Source organism: Acomys russatus, chromosome 32 (genome assembly GCF_903995435.1).
Source record: "Acomys russatus chromosome 32, mAcoRus1.1, whole genome shotgun sequence".
NCBI classification, from domain to species: Eukaryota; Metazoa; Chordata; class Mammalia; order Rodentia; family Muridae; genus Acomys; species Acomys russatus.
In genome coordinates, this window is record NC_067168.1 from 2,327,889 (window position 1) to 2,347,490 (window position 19,602).

General features: G+C 41.9%; 1 protein-coding gene across 1 annotated transcript in view; it reads right to left on the minus strand.

The window, feature by feature from the left end:
• Nucleotides 1–19,602, minus strand: part of Unc13c (unc-13 homolog C) — a 426,680-nt gene that overhangs the window by 259,268 nt on the left and 147,810 nt on the right. The window contains 3 exon segments of the mRNA XM_051140226.1: nt 6,599–6,822; nt 12,982–13,053; nt 16,082–16,160. Of these exon segments, the coding sequence (XP_050996183.1) occupies nt 6,599–6,822; nt 12,982–13,053; nt 16,082–16,160 (375 nt within the window).

Here is a 19,602-nt window from a genome sequence, read left to right on the forward strand (position 1 = left end):
GGGCAGGGGGCCCTCTCCTGAGGAACTGCCACCTTCTACAGAAGTGACTTGACTGTCAGTGTATCTGCCCCCAAGGGAAGCCAAACTCTAACCACTCCCTCCACTCTGCCTCTGCATGTGCCATCTCCTCTGCAGTTAAGCATCCTGATCAGCAAATGCAGTCGCCTAGGAGGAGTTTGGGAAATGTGTTCACTAAAGATAAATTAAAAATAGAACAAAAATAAGTAAAATAAAATAAAAATCAGGACAAGTTCTTGCATCTCATCGGTAATTTCTGGGATTTCCCAATTAGGGTAACAAAAATATCTTAACGGCTTTAAGGGAACAAATCAATAATTTTAAAATGTGCTCAATTTTTCAAATATGCCAAGGGAAACTTAAGAGAGAGATTAAAGAAGGAAAGGTAATCCCAGCACCCAGGGCATGGAGGCAGGAGGATCTCTGGAGTTCAAGGCCAGCCTGGTTTACAATCAAATCCAGGACAGCTAAGGCTACACAAAGAAACCCTCTCTTGAAAAAGAAAGATGTTTGTTTGTTTGTTTGTTTTATCACATTTAGTTTCTTCATATCCTATTCAGAAATGAAAGGAACACATGAACACATGAAAAACTTTAAACGGCTCCATGCTCAGCAAAGCACAGGGATACAGGTGCGGGGCAGGATTGACGAGAAATAATTTTCCTTCATCCCAGCTCTATCCAGCACACAGGCAGCCACCGTGGCTGGAACAGCACTGGAGGTCGGCACTGGAAGGGAAGCCAGCTGGGCCCACTGCCCACTTAGTCTTTGTGATGTCTGCTTAGAGCTGGGGTGAGGTTAGACTACTATAAACCAGAAAATGAAAGCTTGTGAGATTTATTGATTTTTCTTCAGGGGAATAGGTTTTCCATCTAAAGTTTTTCTCAACCTTGCCACCTGTTCTTTTTGCCTGAACTCTCTCCTACGTCCTAGGACAAATTCAATAACATATGATTCTCCATGGAAACTTTCACGTGTCTTAATATTGATATTTTCCTCACTAAAAAATAGTGTCATGACTGTGCTGTGAGCATGACTTTACTTCTGTTTGACTTTTCCCCTCCTACTTTAAGAGAGTTGGATGAGCTATATTTTTTTTTGTGGAGGAAGTAAAGATTATTAATACTAAGTAATTTTCATATAAACTATTCATAAATGTTGGTCATTAATTAGTGTTTAAAAGCATAAAGATTACCATTTTGTTTTGAATTATCTATTACAGAAAGAGCTGAGGTTATGTCCATCGGTGTAAGTTCCAATCAGACAAGCTTCAATAAGTTGTCAAATTGTTCATGTACACATGTGAGTGTGTATAGGGTGTGGGGATGGATGGGAAGATACAGACAGACAGACAGACAGAGACAGGGATAGACAGACAGAGATATGAGAGAGAGAGAGAGAGAGAGAGAGAGAGAGAGAGAGAGAGAGAGAGAGAGAGAGAGAGAGAAAGAGAGAGAGAGAGAGAAAGAGAGAGAAGCTTTGGATGGTAGCTGGAGTTGAGAGCAGGCATTATTAACTTTCTTTTATGTGAGGAATGAGGTTAGGAGGTTTTAAGTGGGATGTCTATATAACTCTCTTCAAGGATCCTAGTGCTCCCAGAAAAAGGAGAAAAATAAGAGCACAAGAGCTGGAGGACGTGGAGGAGTGCTGTTGAACCTTGCTTCAGAACACGACACAGTTGTTGCATTCACGGAATTCCAGCAGCTGTGGTTACCTGCACAAGACATGCTCTGGATTGGCATAAATACTCCTACCTGGATCAGGAAGAGCCTTATAAGTCAGTAACCTTATATGAAGAACTATTGGTAGCTAAGTGTGTGTGTGTGTGTGTGTGTGTGTGTGTGTGTGTGTGTGTGTGTTGGGGGGATTAGTTATCACTTATTTTCTTCAGTGGTGTAGCTACTGGTCAGTTGCCTATGGCCTATGCCTATGCCTATGGTCCCATACTTATTCAAGCAGCTGTAATTAATCTCACTGGTTACACACACACACACACACACACACACACACACACACACACACACACAGTAGGAGGGGACAATTTGGTAAGAAGCAATTCAGAGGGAGGGGAAGGAATAAGAGATAGTAATCGGGGCAAACAGGATCAAAGTACACTGTGTGTGCATCTATGAAAGTGGCAAAGCATCACTTAATTCACACGAAATTATAGTGGCAGGAGAGTTGGAGGTCAGACCTTTTAAATGGAGTCTCTCAGCATGCACCGTGTGTGCTTCAGGGTTGCTTCGCCTCAGGTGTTCTGTGGGCACACTTTCCTTCCCGTGCCCTCTCCTACGGCTGACCAGAGCATGTAAAGGTTGCCCTCTACTCATCTAGGTATTTAATGGACTAATTATTGGGCCAAGGTAACTCAACTGCTGATTCCACTGTTACCCAAACTGATTTTTCTCCTTAGTTCATTGTATCTCCTTGTGTTGTTGAAAACTCAGCATGAGTGTAGGTGAAACAAGAGCTGGTGGTGTGAGGGGCCAACTACTGGGCTGGGTGTGCATGCCAAGCCACGAGGACTCATAGAGAGACCCCTGGAAAACCCAGGACAGCACAGCATAGATGCCTACGCAGACTGGCATCGAGAGAAAAGGCACGAAAGTGCCAAGAATCAGGTTCAGGGGCTCTAGTTAGAACGTTTGGCCAATTTTACACATTTATCTGAAAGTTAGAAAGAACACTAGTGTGTGCGTTCAGACCTGGCTTCTGGTTGAAACCCTTCCTGAAATAATCATTTAGCTTTTGACAGGACACCAGACCCTCTGAGATCAACAGTCCACTCAGCTCTTCTATCTATTGGTCTAGTGTCTCCGACTGTGTGTGGTTATACAGAGAGATGCTCAATCCTTATCTATTTCTATTTTATGTGTATGAGTGTTTGGCCACTGCTTATATTCACCAAGCCATCCCCCTAGTGCCTCCTCTCCTGCCTGGCTACTTTTCACTGTAGTTTTTATGCCTTTATCCATTGTTTATCCCACATTTATTAAGCATCTCTAGAGCTTACACAAGTGCTAAGTTATAGAGAAGTAAATAGTGTTTACTTTCTTCCAAGAGAAAATCCTCTACCCATGGGGGATGCTCAATATATTCAACCTATTTGAGTGTCTCAAAATATCGTGGTTGTGGACGTTGGGCATGAGACCACAGAGGGAGAGGAATCAATATCCAATTTGCAAACAACAGAAATAGCCAGATCTTATTAATGCTTTGAGTTTAAATGGGGTTGCATCAGGACACAGAAGCATGGCACAGCCTCAGTGGAGGAGACAGAGGGCACATTTCACAAGGCCTGCTTGCTGAACACTTGGTGACAGACTCTCTGGCGTTGTGGGAATTAATATAGGCTAAAACACATCTTTTGTTGGACTCTGGGGCTTAGTTAGTTTCGGATCTAACATGTTTGTTGTTTCTATATTTGTATGAGTGAGACCTCAGTGAAAGGTTTTCTGCACCGTGAGGACAGTCGAAGAAGATATTGTGAGCCAAGCATGATGGCTCACACTTGTCACCTCAGCACTTGGGAGGCTTGTGTTTGCATCTGCAAATACAAACCAACACCAACTTCCTGGTCAAAATAACAAAGAGACATTTCTAAAGAAGAGGTCATCAATTTCGGAGGGAGATTTCTTTTTCAAAATTTCTTGTTAGTTCTTAAGAAAAGCTGCGAGACAAAACAGAACACACACACACACACACACACACACACACACACACACACACACACACACACACAGAACTTCATTCTGCTCAGTGTGGAAATGTTGATTTTATGGAAAAAGGACTAGTAAGGAAAATGTTGTCCCCTCCTGGGGTAACCAAATCTACCCTGATTATTATATGACACTTTCCTGTCCTCCTCACTTCTCTAACTTACATGTAAGTATGTAAGTGCATCTTTTTTTTTTTTAAATAGAAGTGAAAGTGTTTTTATTAGCTCACAGTCTCAGGTTACAACCCAATACATCACAGAAGGGAAGTCACATCACATTCAGTCAAGAGCAGAGAGAAACGAATACACACACACATGGCTCTTCTTTGCTTGAGAATGTTAAACTAAATTTATACAATCTACCAGCTCTTGGCTTCCAGCCTAGGGAATGGTGCTGCCCATTATGGGCTGGCTTTTCCCACACCAATTACCACAGAAGTATACACAATACAGATAGCTTTAATTATGAGCTTGATACAACCGAGAATGCCCTGGGAAGACAGTGTCAACAACACATTATCCATGGGGCCTTAGGGCATGTCTATGGGGCATTGTCTTAATTAATTTAAGTTCATCTTAATGAATAACCTCAATGAAAGTTTTAATTATATTATTTATGCAATATAAAAATAAGAAATGCCGGTTTAAGACATAGAAATAGAACATGGAAATATTCCTAGGGTTTAATGGATGTGGGAATATTTACTCTGAAAGACTGAAAAAGGAACAAGTCCATTTCTTAGGCATGATCCAAGTCACCTTATTATTTTTTTTTCTCTAAGAGATTCGTGACATTTGTTTTTATGTGGCAATACTTTTTATATCTGTTAGTGTTCTATTGTTCTCAGCTATGAACATGCTTGTTTACAATTTGTTTTAAGCACAAGGATTAAATTTTAAAGATTTTACTTTTTATTTGTGTGTGTGTGTGTGTGTGTGTGTGTGTGTGTGTGTGTGTGTGTGTGTGTGTGTGCAATGCCCATGGAAGCCAGAAGGGGGAGTGGATCCCTTGGAGCTGGAGTTACAGATGGTTATGAGCCACCCAATGTGAATTCTGGGAGCCAAACTCAGGACTTCTGGAAAAGCAATGCATGTCCTTAACTGCTGAGCCATCTCTCCACCCCCTAAATTAGATTTTAATTAGATAATGCAATTTTGTAATTAAGTTGAATGAATAATATTGAGTCACCCCCTCTTCTAAGGATCATTCCTAATCATACATTTTTCAAAGAAGGAGTTGTGCCTGAGAATGCACACCTTTCACCTCAGCACACAGGATATAGAGATGGAAGAATCAAGAACTCAAGGTGATTCTCACCTACTTGGTGATCTAAGGTCAGCCTGAGTCACAGGAGATTCTGCCTCAAGGTTTAGAAGTAAGGGGATAGATGGGTGGGAAACTGAATATTTTGTCAAAATATAGATTGTTTATCCTTTGTTTTGGTCTGATCTGATTGTGTTGGGGGAATGTTACTATGCATAAAACACGAGAGAGCTCTATGTACGTTACTGACCACAGCTGGCCAACTCTCACCAACGTCTCATGCTTTCCTTTGCCTCACTCAATTCCAGGCAGTCCACAAGCCTTAACCCGACTTCATTGTATAAAAGACAGAGAGAGGGAGAGAGAATATGCTGCTATGAGAAGGCAGTGTGTTGCAAACCAGCACTCACATATAAGTAGATTTCATTGATGAAGTTTTTCAAAGAGATTTCCTGAATAATGTTCAGGGGCATAGAGTGAACTTATACATAGCGTTTCTGGATCTGCTATCAGATAAATAATTTTAAACAACAAAAATTTAAGATAAATTGCAATAAAAAGAATAGTGAGTTGTGTCTATTCAGAAGAATCAAAGCATAAAGACCTTGCCAACACATGGCCTACAGTATACTAGAGTTAACACAGACATGAAGCCTTTTCAATAAATCTCTGAAGTAAAATTTATTAGCCATACTCATTCACTTCAAGGAAACAAATTCGTGTGGAACTAAGAAAACACCATATGGGTCATATGCCTAGTTGCATCTGCCTTTAACATTTAGGCCCAATCTTAACATCCATGCAGACGATGTGCAGAAGGACGCCCCTGTCAAGACGTAAAAAGTATAATTGGAAAAGCATCCCATAGCTCTAGTTTCAGAGGTGCGTCCTGACTGCAGTTTGAGTAACATTATATATGGTCACAATCACATTAGCAGAGCAGACTGGAGGTCACTTTGAGGTTGCACACTTACTGAGGATGCACTTTCAGCCAGAGGACTCCTTCTGAGGAGTCTAGTGGTGTCTAGCTCCTAGTTCAATCCTATGGGGGTGCCCTGGTTGGTTTCTATTGTCTGCTCGACACAATCTAAAGTCACCTGGGAAAAGGAAATGTCCGCTGAAGAATGGCATCAATCATATTGGCCAATGGACATACTTGAGAGGGACTGTGTTAATTGTTAAGGAGTGTGGGCACACCCAGTCCACTTTGGGGTGGGCATAGTTCCCTAGGCAGGTAGTCCTAGGCTTTCTAGGAAAGATAGCTAAGCATACTCCAAAGGGTGAGCCGATAAGCAACATTCCTCTTTGTTTTCTGCTTCAATTCTTACTTGAGTTCCCATCCTGATTTCCCTTAATAGTAGGCTGTGATCTGTAGGATGAAATGAACCTTTTATTCTTCTTGTTTGGTCAAATTGCTATTACGACAAGAGAGAGGTGAAAAGGAACAGTGGCTATATTATCAACTCTATGGCTGGATGAGCCATCAGCGCCTCATTTTTTTTTTATAGGTGGTAGGAGAAAGCACATAGAGTATATTGATAAAACAGGCTGTGGAGATCTGTCATGAAGACCCATGGTGGGTTCTACAGCCTGCGCACTCACGTTGCAGACAGTCGGCGTTGAGGAGGTCCTGACACTTCTCGTGACATTTCACCCCACACTCCAGACACTTCATGCCTTGCCTTGCGATGCCCCACAGCAGCCCTTCACATTCGTAACAGTAGGTGGGCGTGGTAGCTGTCCAGACCTCAAAGTTGTGTGGGGTTGTGGAAGAAATGGGGTAGATCAGCGCCTGCAAGGTCTTCTTGAAGACGTGCATTTTCTGTGAGGATGAGAGCAGGGACAAGGTAGAACAAGTCAGTGGATTTGGGAAAATTTAACACAAAATGGACCATTTTGTCATTTTTCCACTGAAATTGCCATTTTCAGAGAGCCTTTGATTTTGATGTAAGTGGTGATTTCTAACTTGTCCTTCTGCTTGCTTATTCTGTTTTAAGGCCCAATTTGGTCATTTTAACTAAAGTGCTCCCCAATGGTCTTACAGACTGGACTGGGCTCCACTCTCACCCAGGTCCTTCCACAGTTGCCTGTAGTTCTAACCACCTGCTCGTGGCTGTGCCTCACTATATCACAAACTCCAAGAGGGCATGGATGAATATCTTACCACCCACAGCAGTGCCCTGAGCCTAATCTAGCCCCTGTCTTATTAACTCAAAACACTAATTTACATGACTGACCTTACTTAACCTTAGTTGGCTCGTAGTAAAATTAAGTATGTGGGAAGCATCTTTGATGCTAGCCACAACCCTTTAGAAACATCACAATGCTACTTCATCTTCCACTCAGGCCCTTCCTTCCTAACTGGGGAGCCTTGTTAACACTTCAGCCTTCAAACAGTGCAACTGGTGGATCACAACAATTCACTGAGCAACTAGCCAGAGCTATTTAGTGAAAGAATGTGATATTTTAAAGGGCTCCCTTTGGCTAATGGCTGGTTGCTAATCTATTTTAAACCTTTGAGACCTTTCACAATAAATACTACATTCTAAAATACATTGTACTTTTTTTCAAAGTACAGTAAATCCCACATACTATAAAATAATGTATCAAATAGAAAGACACTGAAATCAAAAATAAAAAGTATACAATTAAGTTTTCTTTTTCTGAGTTAGGTGTGGTTCCATACATGGCCTTCCAGTGTTTTATCTATGTAAAAGTAGAAAAACAACATTATTTTAATATTACTTAACAGATTTTAAACAAGGAAGACCAGTTTTGAGTGTATGCAGACAGTCCTTAGACTCTTTAAAGGGGAGTACGGATTATCTCACGTCCTGAAAAGCCTCTACAGCCAAGAAGAATGAAGAGGCTGTTTGGGTTCTAAACAAGTATTTTGTTTAAAAATCTCTGTGCTGAGAAGGAAGCTAGGTGTATTACTTTAATATATTATTTTATTGACACATGAGGACACTGGACAGAAATGCACTTCTTTCTTGTAAGCATCAGAAGAATATACAATGACTACAAAATAAAGCAATCAGGCTGCTTGCCAAAAGCAGCGAGTGGTGTCGTAAGCCATCATCAGTGTGCCATCTGCCAATGTTAATAGACACATTAGGAGCAAAGCTCGGCTGCCTCTGCGCCATGTTCTTCCCCGGCATCCCGCTGCAGTGTTAACCAGTGAAGGTCCATTTTTCACTGCTTTCTTTGAGTTCTCTCATGTAAACCAACAACTTTATATACTCTAAAACAGTCTCATTCTGATAGCTTGAAGAAAAGCATGATTCTTGTTTGAAACAATGTTCCTGCACTCAGTGCATACCAGTCAGGAAAGAAATGCATGAGTGTCCCACAGCAGGCTTAGCACTTGTACACAAAAGCATCAGTGAGAGCCACAGAGTGAACATTGTATCCAATGTGACCTTTGAAATGGCCTTTGAGCAGGAGGACTCAATACTGCTACAAGTTTATGAGTGTAAAAATGGACACAGTTTCAAAGTGGAATAACTCTTTAGCATAGCCACCATGGAATGCTGACCCATGGTCTTAATATTTATTTAGATGAAGTTTTATTAGAGTTAAAAACAAACAACACACACACACACATGTACACATATGTTGTGGATTTACATGTATATATATATTTTAGATTTTTTGTATCTATACATATTTGTGTGTATCTATGTATATATGCATTATGCTATACGCATACACACGCTGCAGACACATATAAGGGAAGATGGTAAATAATATGATTTTTACTTATATTATTACATTAGAGATGATAGTTATCATACTCCAAAGAAATTTGAGGGTAACTCCTAAAGAGGGTAGACAAGGATACAGTGGGTGATGTGAAGGCCAAGGACTGTACACACAGCATAGAATATGTGGTCTATTTCCACATGGATGGACCCCCAAAAACAATGCATATAGATCTTCCAAACATTATAAGTGCCAGTCTTTCTCCAAACCAAGATTTCAAAGAAAACTTATATATTCACTTATGGATATGTACACACACACACACACACACACACACACACACACACACACACACACACACACACACACTTATACAGTGGCCAGAGAAGACCAATTTGCTAAGTGCAAGGAGCTAAACTGTGTGTGAATTGGACCAGAAGAAGAAACTGTAGCCACTTTAATGTGGAAACTCTAACCTTTGACCTCCCTGCCAAGCACTACATTTTAATGAGTCATCTGGCAGAACCCATGAAAAAAGGTTGGGCGTTTTAGCATTTTAGTGGGCGTCAGGGGACATGGTAATATCATCACTTGGGGAGCTGTGGCAGGAGGGTTGCTGCTGAGCACAGTGACAGCCTAGCCGACAGCAAGGAGACCTTCTATAAACCAACCCAAAGTAAACTAAACTGGACAGGGAACAGGGTGGGGGTGGGGAGAGCAAATACAAGAAAGATTTGATTGAAAACAAAGAAAAGACCTAGAATTGGCAAAGATGATGCTGATTTTACAAAATTGATAAAATTCAGTAGATAATACTATAAAGACATATATTCTTCCAATCTTAATTATATAATCAATTAACCAGTACTGAATTCTAAAATATAGAAAAAGAAGGTAAATATCGTCAGCCAGTGGCAAAGTGTAGGCTAAGAGTATGTGAGGCCTGGGGACAATTCCTAGCACTGGCTGTGACAACAATAACAGTGGAGGAAAGACAATCTTTCATAGGTTCAGGAGTATAAATTCAAAGCCAAGTCAAGAACTAGTATTTAAAGAACGTGGTTGGATTGCTACATGAAGTGACTGGTGCAGGGGTCTTATGACCACCCTCAAATAAGCATTGGGTTCCAGTGATTTCAGACAAGTTTGGCATGGCACCTTACTCCTGAAAATGATCCGAGATCTCAAAACAAGGAAACTCCCATGCTGCTCTTTTGAAGCTAGTTTAGAACAGGTGTCACAAGTGTCCAAGGATATGACCAACCAAAGGCTATTTTGATTTATGAATGTAAATATGTACATAAAAGGTAGCTATTCACATATTTTATGTTATATTGTATGTACATGGATGTATAATATATACCAAATATATTATATTTTTATAATTATAATAATATAATATATACAAAACCCCAATATGCTTATATTAGTTAACACATTAAAAGCTCAGTGGCAGGAGAGTGTTTGTGACTTGCCCTAGGTCTTTGAGTGAGGAACTGGGGAACTGTGTCCCCCAAAATCTCAAGCCAAAGACTGTGCTGATAAAGAACAGAGGTCTCTGCAGCAGAGATGTCTTAGAGACGAAATGTGCTGGCTCCTCTTACAGAAGACCTGAGTTCAATTCCCAGCAACCACATACTTAAAAGCAAAACCTCTAAAAAAGAAAAACAGAAGCCAGACCGGTAAAAGTACTTGTGAGTAAGACATAATTTAAAACTGTGTCCCGACTGTTATTTTCCATGTCAGCCCTTCTGAGAAAAGAGCTCAAGCCTCAACTGCCAGGAGACAGGGAGGCATACCTGTGCACGAGCTGACTGCCCCGTGTGACACTGCAGACACTAGAGCCCTGCCTCTCTTGGAAGAGAGGACTGCGCTTTTGACTGTCTGTCTCTCTAATACTGAAATGCCACCACCTGCTGCTGTTTCCCTGGCAGCCAGATCAATTCTTTCACACACAGGTGACACCCCGTGCTTTTTTTTTTTTTTGGTCCAATTCAGAGTGCCCAGAAGGACTTCAGAGATGCAGTGTGGAAACCGTTCACTTCAGCATTTATGTCATTTGCCCATGTAATGACCGAACCTGACGGCTTGTCAGGAGTGACATTTAATATGCCTGCTCTACACAAGTCATATTTCATTACTTTTCAAGACAGGGGCCCCAGGGAAATGAGCTTGGTGGATCTGAGAGGGAGCTAAAGCAAGTTCATTCATCCATCCATCGGACACGCCCCAGAGAGGCCCGCTGCTCAGGGCTCTTTAAACAAGTAAGATGCTATTTTTAGGTTGCCGACAAATAGATTGGTAAGTAATTTACTTCTGAGGGGAAGATGCTGCGGTCCTTCTCTTGGGTCTCAGGAAATGCAGAGACATCCCGCTGGCTTCTATTGTTCACTGGAATAAATATTCACATTTCAAATAATATGAAATACTGCCATGTAGTGAAAGGACTTGGAAATAGGTCTTTTTGGTTGTGACTTTTTGTTTTTGTGCTACCAGAGATTGCATCTAAGGCCTAGGAGTAGGGAAAACATGGCCACTGAGTACAACACTAGAAGAACGCCATGTTTCAAAATATAAGAAAAGTCAAAATACGGAAGTTATTAGTAAGGATCCTTCAACTCTATTTTCTCAGGAGAAAATGACCAAATTGCTTGAAATTCATTAAGAGTTTTTCTCTTATGCCAGAAGCAGAGGATTTCGTGTTGTGTCTAAATTATATTCAAAATATTACAGAATGTCGTAAATCTGATAGGTAAGAAAAAGATCTGTGCTCTGTGGCACAACAGAAAACGCATCAAGACGACAGCCGCATCTCCCTGTGCAGCAGCCAGGCTCCCCTGGTCTGACGCTAAGCAGGGCGTGGTCTGCTTAGTACTTGGATGGGGGAATGCACTAACCAGCTGCAACTGAAAGATACACAGACGGATATGTGCAAGGAACAGCAGGGCTCTCTCCATCCCATCACACCTCTGAGTGGACACCTGAAGTGTGTCTACATGCGTGCATGCACGTGTGTGTGTGTGTGTGTGTGTGTGTGTGTGTGTGTGTGTGTGTGTGTGTGTGCGTGCACAGGGGCTGCATTCTGATAGAAAGGTCTGGAAAAGAATTTAGAGATGTAAGAAGGACAAGGACAGGAAGCAGAGCAAAAAATATGACATATGTGTCTTAGCAAATGTCGTCTATAGTGACAGTTCAAACAAGATATGAAATGTTCACAGAATTTTTGTCCTATGAGGATAACAGAGAGAGAGAGAGAGAAAGAGAGAGAGAGAGAGAGAGAGAGAGAGAGAGAGAGAGAGAGAGAGGGGAAACATTAGCTCCTGTAAGGAAGGACTCTGAGACATTTCAAGGCGCAAGGCACACACTGTTAACCAGTCCTCTCTCCCCAGGCTGTGCCTGAAGCCAATTACACGAGAACTGCCGGGAGTGACCAGCTATCAGCAGGTTTTAAAGCTCCCTCTGCGCTTCTAATGAGCCAGGCTTAAGAATCGCTGACCTAGATCCTGGCATCCTCCTCCTGTCGTCTAAGCAGGATGGCTCTTGTAGTCAACAAGACCTTATAGAGCATCTTCCGTGCACCTGACATTGTTCTAAGCAGTGGTGAGGAGAGGATTTAACAAGAACAATGAATGGCACACACAACTGCCTGCCAGAACGCCAGAGAAGTTTATGCAAAATGCTAATATCCAACACGATAAGGAACAGAACAGCAGCTCATTGGTATTATTCACTGATCCCCGTGTTAGCCAAACGACAAGCACACGTGTACTCCCATAATCCTCCGTGTTGCAGGTACTTCACTTTATAGATAAGAATTGGTATAATTTGAAGAAATAAGAATATTCATTATGTGGAATCTAGTAGCCTAACCTTAGCACAGCATAGCACACAGCACAGCACACCACATCGTGAAGGTCACAGTGAAATGTTGGAAATGGAGGAAACTAGAAATTCAACCAGAAGGGAGAGGCTGCTTTAAGTTAAAAAAAACGTTAGTGTAAAATACCTCTAGGAGTTTTCAGGTGGGAGGGTGTGTAGCTAAACAGGTAAGTGCTACCAGGGTAGAATAACAATCATTACAAACAAAAAGTGTGTGAGCATGATCTGTAGTGAAGCCAGAGCTCTCAGGAAGTTTAGTTAGGGCCAACCAGGCTTTCCTTGTGTTCCCAGTCACTCCTGGGACATTAAGCTATGCACGACAAATGAGTGTCTCAAATAGAGTGGCTACGCTTCTGAGAGTCTAACCAACACAGTTAGCAACTGGTGAGGTACCTACCAGCTCCTCATTGTTCAGTGATGTCCTGATGACCATAGCAAGGGACAGACCAGATTTCCTGGCAGCCAGGGTCTGAAATAGACAGGATTATGATGGATTAATATATGGAGAGGGTAGCTTGAATGCATTTCAGAAAAGCAAAGATGTAACAATGCTAGCTGTCGCTATTTTGATGAGAAGAGCTTTGCCACCAGACCAGCTTGACTGGAACCCACTGAAGCTCAAAGCTGGAGACTCCAAACCCAGCCTGACACTGACCCTTGACAAGACTGAAGTCCATCCAAGAGATATGACTACTTAATAGTTTCTGAGATAGCAAGAGGCTTCTAGAATGTTGTTATCCCCCAGGGTACAGATAGTCACAATCTGTCAAGAAACATGCTGATCTGAACCTCACCTGACACTGCATGTTCTCTAGGGTGTTTCCTAGAATATTCTGCATACCAGTAGGGATACATCTTCCCACTCACTCTTCCAAGTGAGGGAGTACCATGGTACCTGGATGGGCATCATCTTAAATAGCAGTCAAATCCTTTCTACTTCTATTCTTACAAAATGAAACCATTACTACCTCTTTTCTACCCAAGCACCATGCTAGAATAATGCACCCCTATAGCCCCTCCTGCCGGGGCTCACACCCTCAGGTCATGAAGCCACACCAATGAACTTTCACATACACATAAGTAAGCAAGTTGTCCCGTGTCCATCCCTACTCACTGTGTCAACCTACAGAGGGCTTCTTCTAAAGGTTTTACCCAAGATAACTATACTCTTCACCCTTAATAAGCATGCTCATTCATTTTTGTTGCTGGGATAAAACATCTAGGGGGTGAGAAATGTTGATTTGGCTTATAAATTCAGGTTACAGGCCACCATTTTGGGGAAGGGGGAGTCAAGGCAGGAACTCAAGCCTTTAGTCACATTATATCCGTAGTCAAGATCAGAGAAAGAGTAATTGCAGCCTGGGTTGCTAGCTTCCTCCTATTGTGTACTGTCCAGACCCTACTGCCTAAGGAATGGCGCCACCCACCATTTTTATTGATCAAGGAAATTCCATATATATATCTAGGCTGTGCCAAATTGACAGTTAAAATTAATCACTGTGAAGCATTTGTTCCTAATTTTATAGTTACCTTACATGTCTTTTGTGTTTAGTTTTGTTGTATATGTATTTTAGTTTCACAGAATGGAACTTGATGTTGAATTCTTGAAGAGTACACCCCTCCCAGCAGCACGTGTATATGTGTGTATCACTATGGAGCCCTGGCTAGCCTGGAACTCACTATGCACACTCAGCTGGCCTCTACCTCATGGAAAGGGCATCACTCTCTACCGTCCAATTGCTGGAATTACAGATACATATGGGAACTTAAACTCCCTATTTCCAAGCAGCTCTTTTAGTCCTCTTTTCATCTGGTGAATAAAATCAGTGTGTGTTTGAGAAAAGCAGGGAATGAGGAAATAAATTGAAAGCACTTACCATGGCCTGAAGAGTCCAGGAGCCGAAGAAAGCAAAATGTAAACATTTAAACATATGAGAAATGGGGAAAACATAACAATGTCTCCTTGGTGTAATGTTTTTTTTTAATGCCCACACTGTCCTTGCAAGAATCTGAGATAACTATACAATATGCAATGCTTTCCACTGTAAGATCTCATGTTTTACCATCTTTATTATTTAGCCTTTTGGAGGTGTGTGTGTGTGTGTGTGTGTGTGTGTGAGAGAGAGAGAGAGAGAGAGAGAGAGAGAGAGAGAGAGAGAGAGAGAGAGAGAGAGAGAGAGAGAAGAGAGAGAAGTGCAGGCACTCGCAGAGTATATAAGAGGGTGTCAGATGCCCTGGATCTGGGATTACAGGTGGTTGTGAGACACCTAATATGGGTGCTGGGAACCAAACTCCAGTCCTTTGCAAGAGTAGTGTGTGCTTTTAACCACTGAGCCATCTCTCTAGCCCCACACCATTTCATTTTAAAATTAAAGTGATTACTTTTTAAAGGGTTTGTTAGCAAAACCAAACATTGATGGTATAAAAATTATGCTCATTGATGCTAAAAGGGAAATTATTTTGTGTGATGTAATTATTTTATAATAAACTGTTAAAAAGATTACATTCCCACAGGAAAATGTGATTTGTTCTGGCCCCAAACATTGTCTCTGGCTCTTAAGTACTATTGTCACAGCTGTGTGCCACTACACCTGGTCTTCAAGAAGTCTCGATGATACAGCAATAGGGTTTTTTAAAAAAAAGATTTCTCTTTCAATTTCATCCATGTGTGTGCATCCATGTTATACGCTATGGTGTGCATGTACCCATAGAGGCCACTAGAGGAGCAGGTCCCCTCAGATGGTGTTATGGATGGTTGTGAGTCAGTGAACTTGGACACTGCGAACCAACCTCTGGTTTTCTGCAAGAGCACCAAGTCTTTTTAACCACTGACACGCCTCTCCATGTCTGGGCATTTATTTTTTTAATCGTTTATTTTTTTTACTGATTGACAGAACACAGACCACCATCCCATGGTCAGTTCTTGGCATTTCTGTGTGGTCCCTTACAGGAAGGGAGCTCTTCAGAGTCATGTTCAGGACTGGCACAAATGTCAGCAACCCAGGAACTGCAATCTCCTTTGATGGAGGACCTTAGTAATTTAGCCAGAGTCAATTGTTACATGTCAGAGGTTTGGTTAGCACCATTTGCTTCCATTATAAACTCTTGAGTCCACTGTGCTGAAGTGAAGAAACCCAAGGAACCACTTAAACTTTGTAAATCAATCTTATAAACCCCCACAGTACTGAACATCAAAGCCCTGACGGCTGCCTTTGTTTTATGTGCTATTTCTTTTAGCTCAATTACAAAGTCAATTTAACTTGAAAACTTGTAATTTCCACTGATGTAAAAAATCAGCTGAAAGGTTAGCGTCATTTCTCTCATCAGATGCATTTTTAAAGAAATAATGAATGCCTTGGTGATGGGCAGACTCTGGCCTAGGCTATTTTATCCTATGAAATACTGAGGGGCTAGGTAGTCAACTAGAAATGCTTTGCATTTTAACAAAGAAAATACAAAGGCATGCAGCCAGTGAGAGGTAAACAGCAGCAACGCACCACATCGCGGACAATAGGCAGCGTCTTCTTCCTGCGGAGGTCAGGCATGCTGTCTATCCCATACAGTCCACGGCCAGCCCTGGAAAGGATACAGAAGCATGGATTACAACAGTTGGAATGACATCGTCCCAGGAAAAATGTCCCCACTGTTCATCCTATGGAAGGCTGTGAAAGCATCAAGTGGAGGCCATGGCTTTCAACTCATTTGCAAACTAGTGAAGATCCAAGACTCTAGATCTTTGTCCCTCACCAGACTCTGGGCCTGCAGCTGCTGATGACCTGTGTGGAGACGCCATGTGTGGAAACTGTAATTGTAAGTAGCCTGGGTGGACACACTGTTTCCCTGTCAGTGTCACTGAGAGGAGATTCAAAATTTTTTAGGTACATAGAAGTTGCTGTCTCCAGCAGAAATCACAAGTGAAGTATTCCCGGTGCAGGAGATGTAAAGATGCTCTCGTCACCTAAGTGCCATTGTTGCTTGGTTTTTTGTTTTGTGTCCTGCATTGGCATAGCCTTAGCTCCAAAGTGGCATCCCAAGAACAATGGGAAAATTTCAAGCATGAAATCATAAGCTTTTCTTACCTGAATTTATCTGACAAATACATGATTAAATAAAATGTTGTTTTTTATATTTTGTAGTGGTAACAAGAAATAGGGCAGCTAAATATTCATTCCAAGTGTATTGATTAAAAGGATTTCCAAGAATGCAATAAATAAACAAGTGAGGTAAACTGAGTATAAAAAAGGCGAATAAGGGGCTGGCAGTATGGCTCAGTGGTTAAGGGCACTTGCTGAGTAAACATGAGTTTGGATCCCAGCACCTCAAATAGCCAGATGTCCCACAAGCCTCTGTAACCTCATATCCAAGGTATTGGGTGTGTGTGTGTGTGTGTGTGTGTGTGTGTGTGTGTGTGTGTGTGTGTGTGTGTGTGTAGACAGTAGGATGGATGAACAGAGCTTGTCTAAAAAAATGCAAGCCACAGGTTTAAAGAGAGACCCTGCCTCAAAGGCAATGCCCTTTTCTGGCTTCTGTGTGCACATATACACCCTGAACATGCTCACAGATACATACGCACAGAGAGGTAGAAAAATATATTTTAAAGGCTAGAGTGCAAACAGCAAAACTGAGTATCTGAAAGCCTGGTGTGATCCTGTGAATATCTGTGACTATGTATGCAGAGAAAATATACAGAACACTACTTCTCAAGCTTAAATTGCAGTTACCTGTGTGGAGTGAAGGCAGGCAGGGGGAAAGGAGAGTCAAACGAGGAAGTGGATTTTTCTAATACTGCATCACTTGGTAGTTAAAATAATTTAAGGCGTATCTTTTTACATTTCTTTAAAAGTGAGTTTAGCATTTGATTCTTTCTGCTTCTGGGTTAACTCACTCATTATGATCATTTCTAGCTCAATCCATTTATCCACAAATTTCGGGAATTCCTTGTTTTTAATAGCTGAGTAGTATTCCATAGTGTATATGTACCACAGTTTCTTTATCCACTCTTCTACTGAGGGACACTTAGGCTGTTTCCATGTTCTGGCTATTATGAATAAGGCTGCTATGAACATGGTTGAGCAAATTTTCTTGTTGTGTGCTGGAGCATCTTCTGGGTATATTCCAAGGAGTGGCACTCAGAGGAAGGACAGCAAGTAGCCAAGAAGAGACTTGATACCCTATGAGAATATATAGGGGGACATAATCCCCCTCAGGAACAGTCATAGGGGAGGGGAATAATGGGAAAATGGGGGGGGGGGAGAAATGGGAGGATACAAGGGATGGGATAAACATTGAGATGTAACAAGAATAAATTAATTAAAAAAAAAAAGTGAGTTTAGCACACTGAGCTTGGCCTCCTCTCCTCACTTTTGTTTTTGGCGGTTTTGAAACAGGGTTTCACATAGCTCAGGGTGGCCTCCAATTCTCTATGTAGCCAAGGATGACTCTGAGCTTCTGGTCCTCCTGCCTTTACCTCCTAAGCGCTCGATGACAGGTCAGCGCCAGCATGCCTGAATGATATGGTATCGGTGAGTAAACCCAGAGCCTTGTGCGTGCTAGCAGACATTCTACCATTGTGCTAAACCTCAGCTCCAAAGTCAGTTTTCATTGCATTATACCTAGTCATTTTGCACAGTTAATTAGGTTCTAACATCTATGACAGTGTCTGCTTATGTGCATGTGGTCTATAAATCTGTGATGCCTGGCTCATCTTCTGAGGATTAGCGCACTCACTGTACACATCCCAGCTCTGCCTGTTGCCGCAGCCTGGCAGCTCTACCTCTGTGATGGACTATAGGGTTGCTGATAGGTTATATTGGTATTTTTAAGGCCCTGTTTCTCGCAGGTGCAAAGATGGCCTCTGGTGTGGCTTTTAAGCTTGACGGGGGATAATTTTGTCTTACTGGATTTCTCCCTCCCTGGCCTGGATGTCACAGTTTTAGTTTCAGTCCTTCTCATGGAATTAAATATTGGTTTGGTAGCTGCAGACAAACACATTATCAAGTGTATCATACAACTTACATAATAGTGGTAAAAAGTAACATAATAATGACGATAGAGCAGCAAGTGGATAATAGAGGCACAACTAAGTTTAAAGAGAAAACATAAAGTGATACAATAATGGAAATGCCTCAGAAGGCTGGCAGGACCTGCTCTGACAATCAGCAGCTTAAGTCTGAATGTGCCCCCCCCCCCACCGCCATACAGAGTCGTGAGCTTTCTCTAAAATATGAGGTTTTTAGAAAGAACTTGATTGTGTGGCCCATGAGCTCTGTAGGGGCCATCGCGCCACGCTGTCAGACCGTGACCACACGTGCCTCTGGTCATAGGATAAAGGAGGGAGTTGAATGTGGACAGAGATCAAGCTGGGCGAAAGAAGAGGACAAAGGGGGGGGGGGTGACATGCTTAGCGCACGGGACCTACGGTCCTGCTCTTGACTGTGTGGCAAAGATGCTAGCACACGAGCCAGCTGTGCGGCCTGTGCCTTTTGTCCCAGACAACAGGAGGTTGGGGAAGAGGTATAGTTTAGCTGAGCCTAGGAGTTTAAGCAATTGTGCAAAGAATAGAATGAGACATAGTTTCAAGAAAACAAACTGAAGCCAACAAGGAGATGCCCACCGAAGACCCCCAAACTAAATGCGTTTAACTGCTGCCCAGGATGTTCTGAGCGGCACTCTGGCCAAGGGCTGCAGGAGTCACAGCCAACCAAGGCTTCAGATTTTGGATCACAAACTAGTGTTATTGGAGGCAGCAACTTTTTCTCGCTCTTCTCTTCCTCTTCTGCCACCCCCCCAACTCTTGCTCCCCGTTTTCCTCCCCTCTCCTTCACGTGATCCTTTTCTTCTTGTTCTTTTTCATAATAGAATAGCTTTTTATCTGCATATTTCTGATTTATCATTTTCTTTTATTTGACTGATAATTGTGTATGTTTGTGGCACGAAGTATATGGCTTTAATCTATAAATAAATCATGAAAAATTTTTGTCAGGTTAATTTTTATCATCTCTTCATTGCAGTGTGAGAT